The sequence below is a fragment of the Oncorhynchus nerka genome, unplaced genomic scaffold, assembly GCF_034236695.1.
Source record: "Oncorhynchus nerka isolate Pitt River unplaced genomic scaffold, Oner_Uvic_2.0 unplaced_scaffold_702, whole genome shotgun sequence".
Taxonomy (NCBI): Eukaryota; Metazoa; Chordata; class Actinopteri; order Salmoniformes; family Salmonidae; genus Oncorhynchus; species Oncorhynchus nerka.
Window position 1 is genome coordinate 349001 of NW_027040472.1, and position 7603 is coordinate 356603.

Sequence of the window (7603 nt, forward strand, 5' to 3'; positions counted from 1 at the left end):
GGTCTATATTATAGTGACTACAGTCCTAATACCCCTGGTTGGACACTACTGGTCTATATTATAGTGACTACAGTCCTAATACCCCTGGTCTATATTATAGTGACTACAGTCCTAATACCCCTGGTTGGACACTACTGGTCTATATTATAGTGACTACAGTCCTAATACCCCTGGTCTATATTATAGTGACTACAGTCCTAATACCCCTGGTCTATATTATAGTGACTACAGCCCTAATACCCCTGGTCTATATTATAGTGACTACAGTCCTAATACCCCTGGTTGGACACTACTGGTCTATATTATAGTAACTACAGTCCTAATACCCCTGGTCTATATTATAGTGACTACAGTCCTAATACCCCTGGTTGGACCCTACTGGTCTATATTATAGTGACTACAGTCCTAATACCCATGGTTGGACACTACTGGTCTGTATTATAGTGACTACAGTGCTAATACCCCTGGTCTATATTATAGTGACTACAGTTTTAATACCCCTGGTTGGATAGTACTGGTCTATATTATAGTGACTACAGTCCTAATACCCTGGTCTATATTATAGTAACTACAGTCCTAATACCCCTGGTCTATATTATAGTAACTACAGTCCTAATACCCCTGGTTGGACCCTACTGGTCTATATTATAGTGACTACAGTCCTAATACCCCTGGTTGGACCCTACTGGTCTATATTATAGTGACTACAGTCCTAATACCCCTGGTCTATATTATAGTGACTACAGTCCTAATACCCCTGGTCTATATTATAGTGACTACAGTCCTAATACCCCTGGTTGGACACTACTGGTCTATATTATAGTGACTACAGTCCTAATACCCCTGGTCTATATTATAGTGACTACAGTCCTAATACCCCTGGTTGGCCACTACTGGTCTATATTATAGTGACTACAGTCCTAATACCCCTGGTTGGCCACTACTGGTCTATATTATAGTGACTACAGTCCTAATACCCCTGGTTGGCCACTACTGGTCTATATTATAGTGACTACAGTCCTACTACCACTGGTTAGACACTACTGGTCTATATTATAGTAACTACAGTCCTAATACCCCTGGTCTATATTATAGTAACTACAGTCCTAATACCCCTGGTCTATATTATAGTGACTACAGTCCTAATACCCCTGGTTGGACACCACTGGTCTATATTATAGCCTTCAGGGAGGGCAGACAATAAACCCTATATAGTGACTACAGCATATACTCACAGTCTCTCTGCATTGCGTGGTATATTCCTGGGAACGCTTCGGAGACCCTGGCCGTGACAGTCCACAGTAGAGCCGGAACATGAGCACTGAGCCGGGCATGGCTGGCCCTCTGCCCGGCTGGACAGCCCCAGGACCACCAGGACAGCCAGCAGACAGCGACACAGACCCAGAGCTGAAGTCGGGCTCGACCGTAGGGACATTATCACTGCAGTGGACTGGTTTGGTAGCCTACCAAGGAGAGGAGCCGAGGAGTCACCGAGGGGTTGTATAAAATCCCACAGGAGGAGTTAAAATCCCACGAGGGTTTGTTCTGTTTGTTTATTTCGTGTGTTTTGCTCCTCCTCCTTGTTGCGGTTTTATTGTTTATTATATAAAAAAAATCACATGTCAGAAGAAACCCGCAAGTCTGGATGACAGCGGCCGGGCGGAAAGAGAGTGCGGCAGGGGCGGCAGGCTGGTAGACGGACAACTGGCGCTAGAGCGGCACAAAGTTCTCCCACATGGCCGCGGCATGCAGTGCGGTAATCCCCTCCGTGTGAAGCGATGTATACACGGTAAACCCAAGAAACACCTCCTAATGAACCTTTGGCGAACACACACACACACACTCCCTCTCACTCACACACACACACACCAGGTGAGATTAGACACAGCGCGAGGTGGGTGAGTGATTGGCTGTTATATTATTCATTCACAGCACGCGCAGAGCGAAGAAATCGTGATCTCGTGCAGGTCAACGTGGCTGAGGTATTGATTTCCCTTCAGACGTCCGTTTAACACCGGGAAGAGCCCCGTGCTTAGAATCACACTCCGTGTGTGTGTTGTCGGTGAAAGAGCTATCCGAGACTGCGTGTGTGTGTGTGAGGGAGCAGAGAATAAAACGGGAACGTTTCCACTGCGTCTGTCCAAGCAACACCTCGCACGCACACACAACACTCAATCCCTCTTTTCTCCCTTCCTCTCACTCTCCCTTTCTCCCTCTCTCTATCACTCGAACACACACACACACACACACACAATGACGAGTCTGCGTTTTCCTCCGAGGCAGAGCGACGCTGTGCGTTAGACCACTCTCTCTGTCTCTCTCTCTCTCTCTCTGCAGTGGCCGGCCACCTGATGCCGTGAGCGGTGTAGAGGAGAGACGAGGCCCGTCTTGGAAAGTAACCACCGTAAACCAATCGTAACCTACCGGTCGGTGCACCTTCAAAGTCACTCTTGAGAGATCCTTGAAGGTTACAAGTGTTCACCACAGCAGCAGAAATCAAAAAACCGTTAGTCCAAACCGTTAGTCCAAACCCAGGAGCGGAAACACAGCGGAGGACAGTAGCCTAATTAGGAGGTTCATAAATCCAAAACGGTTCAGGTAGTAGTATCCCAAATAAACCCCACAGGAAAGTTGAGGTAATGTTGCAGGAATAGTACCGAGTCAAAGGAAGGGGGGGTAGAGAATACCTCCGTGTCTCTGTCTGCAGAATCAACCGGGGTTTGTTTATAACAGCGCTGCGTCAAACCTGTTCAATGTTACACATTCTCCCAACCGCGCGTTTCGGCTGTCAATCTCATCCGTCAATCCGTGCCGTTTATTTCGGTGTTTCTGTCTCCATGGACTGGGGGGATTTCACCCTCTGTTTTTAACGTGCGAACTCACAGCAGTGTGGACCAGGGAACTCCCTTTCCAACCCCAAGCCCTGGGAGCTTTATACTGGCCGGATAACTCCTCCCCTACCCCCGCCCCGAACCCGACTCCTGCCCGCTACCCCTCTACCTTGTACGGTGCTCAGACACAGCGTCACACTGCCTGACGTAGTAGCGCGGTTTGTTTGTCAAATCTTAATACTGGTTTCTACATATCAGACAGAGAGTATTGGCCTGATGGATAGATCTGAGGCAGGATATTTTCATCTCTCTCGCCCCTGTCTCTGTCTCGTCTCTCTCTCTCTCTCTCTCTCTCTGCCTCTCTCTCTCTCTCTCTCTGCCTCTCTCTCTCTCTCTCTCTCTCTCTCTCTCTCTCTCTCTCTCTCTGTCTCTCTCTGTCTCTCTCTGTCTCTCTCTCTGTCTCTCTCTCTGCCTTTATCTCTTTTATCTCTCTTTTATCTCCTCTCTCTCTCTTCTCTCTCTCTCTCTCTCAATTCAATTCAATTCAATTCAAGGGCTTTATTGTCATGGGAAACATGTGTTAACATTGCCAAAGCAAGTGAGGTAGACAACATACAAAGTGAATATATAAAGTGAAAAACAACAAAAATGAACAGTAAACATTACACATACAGAAGTTTCAAAACAGTAAAGACATTACAAATGTCATATTATATATATATACAGTGTTTTAACAATGTACAAATGGTAAAGGACACAAGATAAAATAAATAAGCATAAATATGGGTTGTATTTACAATGGTGTTTGTTCTTCACTGGTTGCCCTTTTCTCGTGGCAACAGGTCACAAATCTTACTGCTGTGATGGCACACTGTGGTATTTCACCCAGTAGATATGGGAGTTTATCAAAATTGGAAAAATCTCTCTCTCTCTCTCTCTCTCTCTCTCTCCCTCTGTCTGTGTTGGTGTGTGTAGTGTAGTGTGTGTATCACAGGAGGCTGGTATCACCTTAATTGTGGAAGACAAGCTCATTGTAACGGCTGGAGAGGAACCAGTGTGTGTGTGTGTGTGTGTGTGTGTGTGTGTGTGTGTGTGTGTGTGTTGGGCATGCAGAATGTCAATTATTTCCTCCTTTGATTCAATCCCACTTTAACACTGTTTGGTAATTGCTGCAGTAGCTGTGTTTATGTGTGTGTGTGTGTGTGCGCGTGTGTGTGTGTGCGTGCGTGTGCGTGTGTGTGTGTGTGTGTGTGTGTGTGTGTGTGTGTGTGTGTGTGTAGGTAGGTAGCTACATCCCCAGGCCATGGGTACATAATAGCCACAATCAACAGAGGGAGTAGGGAGGGAGGGAGAAGGAGGGGGAGAAGGAGAGATAGAGAAAGAAAGCAAGAGGGAGCAGGGAGGGAGGGAGAAGGAGGGGGAGAAGGAGAGATAGAGAAAGAAAGTAAGAGGGGGCAGGGAGGGAGGGAGAAGGAGGGGGAGAAGGAGAGATAGAGAAAGAAAGTAAGAGGGGGCAGGGAGGGAGGGAGAAGGAGGGGGAGAAGGAGAGATAGAGAAAGAAAGTAAGAGGGAGCAGGGAGGGAGGGAGAAGGAGGGGGAGAAGGAGAGATAGAGAAAGAAAGTAAGAGGGAGCAGGGAGGGAGGGGAGAAGGAGGGGAGAAGGAGAGATAGAGAAAGAAAGTAAGAGGGAGCAGGGAGGGAGGGAGAAGGAGGGGGAGAAGGAGAGATAGAGAAAGAAAGTAAGAGGGGGCAGGGAGGGAGGGAGAAGGAGGGGGAGAAGGAGAGATAGAGAAAGAAAGTAAGAGGGGGCAGGGAGGGAGGGAGAAGGAGGGGGAGAAGGAGAGATAGAGAAAGAAAGTAAGAGGGGCAGGGAGGGAGGGAGAAGGAGGGGGAGAAGGAGAGATAGAGAAAGAAAGTAAGAGGGAGCAGGGAGGGAGGGAGAAGGAGGGGGAGAAGGAGAGATAGAGAAAGAAAGTAAGAGGGAGCAGGGAGGGAGGGAGAAGGAGGGGGAGAAGGAGAGATAGAGAAAGAAAGTAAGAGGGAGCAGGGAGGGAGAGAGAAGGAGGGGGAGAAGGAGATATAGAGAAAGAAAGTAAGAGGGAGCAGGGAAGGAGAGAGAAGGGAAGAGAGGGGCGAACCCACTCACCTCACAAAGGGCCTCCAGTGTAATTTACCTGAGTACCTATCCAGAGAGACATTCACCTGAACCCTCCTCCTTTACCTGACCTTATACCTCAGTCTCTACCTGACCTTATACCTCAGTCTCTACCTGACTATATACCTCAGTCTCTACCTGACTATATACCTCAGTTTCTACCTGACTTCATACCTCAGTCTACCTGACTTTATACCTCAGTCTCTACCTGACTTTATACCTCAGTCTACCTGACTTTATACCTCAGTCTCTACCTGACGTTATACCTCAGTCTCTACCTGACTATATACCTCAGTCTCTACCTGACTATATACCTCAGTTTCTACCTGACTTCATACCTCAGTCTACCTGACTTCATACCTCAGTCTACCTGACTTTGTACCTCAGTCTCTACCTGACCTTATACCTCAGTCTCTACCTGACTTCATACCTCAGTCTACCTGACTTCATACCTCAGTCTACCTGACTATACCTCAGTCTACCTGACTATATACCTCAGTCTACCTGACTTTATACCTCAGTCTACCTGACTTCATACCTCAGTCTACCTGACTATACCTCAGTCTACCTGACTATAATACCTCAGTCTCTACCTGACCTTATACCTCAGTCAACCTGACTTTATACCTCAGTCTCTACCTGACTTTATACCTCAGGCTCTAAAAAATAGTGAAATTAAGCGTGATTGGTACACTAAGTTGACTGTGCCTTTAAACAGCTTGGAAAATTCCAGAAAATTATGTCATGGCTTTAGAAGCTTCTAATTGACATAATTTTGTGTCAATTGGAGGTGAACCTGTGGATGTATTTCAAGCTCTACCTTCAAACTAAGTGCCTCTTTGCTTGACATCATGAGAAAATCAAAAGAAATCGGCCAAGACCTCAGAAAAAAAATTGTAGGCCTCCACAAGTCTGGTTCGTCCTTGGGAGCAATTTCCAAACGCCTGAAGGAACCACGTACTTTGGTGCGAAAAGTGCAAATCAATCCCAGAACAACAGCAAAGGACCTTGTGAAGATGCTGGAGGAAACAGGTACAAAAGTATCTATATCCACAGTAAAACGAGTCCTATATCGACATAACCTGAAAGGCCGCTCGGCAAGGAAGAAGCCACTGCTCCAAAACTGCCACAAAAAAGCCAGACTACGGTTTGCAACTGCACATGGGGACAAAGATCGTACTTTTTGGAGAAATGTCCTCTGGTCTGATGAAACAAAAATAGAACTGTTTGGCCATAATGACCATCGTTATGTTTAGAGGAAAAAGGGCCAGCCGAGGAACACCATCCCAACCGTGAAGCATGGGGGTGGTAGCATCATGTTGCGGGGGTGCTTTTCTGCAGGAGGGACTGGTGCACTTCACAAAATAGACAAAAATTTGTGGGCAGAACTGAAAAAGCGTGTGTGAGCAAGGAAGCCTACAAACCTGACTCAGTTACTCCAGCCCTGTCAGGGGGAATGGGCCAAAATTCACCCAACTTATTGTGTGAAGCTTGTGGAAGGTTACACGAAACATTGTTGTGTATTATCCCCAGGGGCGTTGGTAGACACAATGTAAGTAACCTAATTTACAGTAACTGCCCTGAATGCCTCTGCTGATCCTACAGCTCTTGTGTATAATCCCCAGGGGCGTTGGTAGACACAATGTAAGTAATCTAATTTACAGTAACTGCCCTGAATGCCTCTGCTGATCCTACAGCTCTTGTGTATAATCCCCAGGGGCGTTGGTAGACACAATGTAAGTAACCTAATTTACAGTAACTGCCCTGAATGCCTCTGCTGATCCTACAGCTCTTGTCTGCAGTAATCATGTGCCTATGAACCAGAGTTATACTGTTAGCACTGAGGCGGTGTGCCCTAGTAGGAAGTCCACTGTGTTCAGCCCACCCTGCACTAACATAAATAACATGAGCATGTCTACTTCTGCTGAGTTTCCCATTAAAAAAAAGCAATTAAAAACAAGCAAGCATCCCAGAAAAGTGCTACAAATTAGCCCACATTAAACGTACAGCACCAGTCAACAGTTTGGACACACCTACTCATTCAAGAGGGTTTTTCTTTATTTTTTTTACTATTTTCTGCATTGTTGAATAACACTGAAGACATCAACACTGTGAAATAATAACATATGGAACCAAGTAGTAACCAGTGTTAAACAAATCAACACTAATAAGGCTAATAACACAAGTAGTAACAATATGAAATAACACACACGGAATCATATAGTAACCAGGTACCCCCCTCCCCCTCCCCCTCCCCCAGCCTGTCTATAGAGTGATCTACATCACAGGTACCCCCCCCTCCCCTCCCCCAGCCTGTCTATAGAGTGATCTACATCACAGGTACCCCCCTCCCCCTCCCCCTCCCCCAGCCTGTCTATAGAGTGATCTACATCACAGGTACCCCTCTCCCCCTCCCCTCCCCCAGCCTGTCTATAGAGTGATCTACATCACAGGTACCCCTCTCCCCCTCCCCTCCCCAGCCTGTCTATAGAGTGATCTACATCACAGGTACCCCCTCCCCTCCCCCTCCCCAGCCTGTCTATAGAGTGATCTACATCACAGGTACCCCCTCCCCCTCCCCTCCCCAGCCTGTCTATAGAGTGATCTACATCACAGG

General features: G+C 46.9%; 1 protein-coding gene across 1 annotated transcript in view; it reads right to left on the reverse strand.

The window, feature by feature from the left end:
- Nucleotides 1-1231: 1231 nt before the first annotated feature.
- Nucleotides 1232-7603, reverse strand: part of LOC135571190 (slit homolog 2 protein-like) — a gene marked incomplete at its 5' end in the record, with an annotated part of 68029 nt that continues 61657 nt past the window's right edge. The window contains one exon of the mRNA XM_065016975.1: nucleotides 1232-1463. Coding sequence (XP_064873047.1) covers nucleotides 1232-1463 — 232 coding nt within the window. The remainder of the gene's footprint in view (nucleotides 1464-7603) is intronic.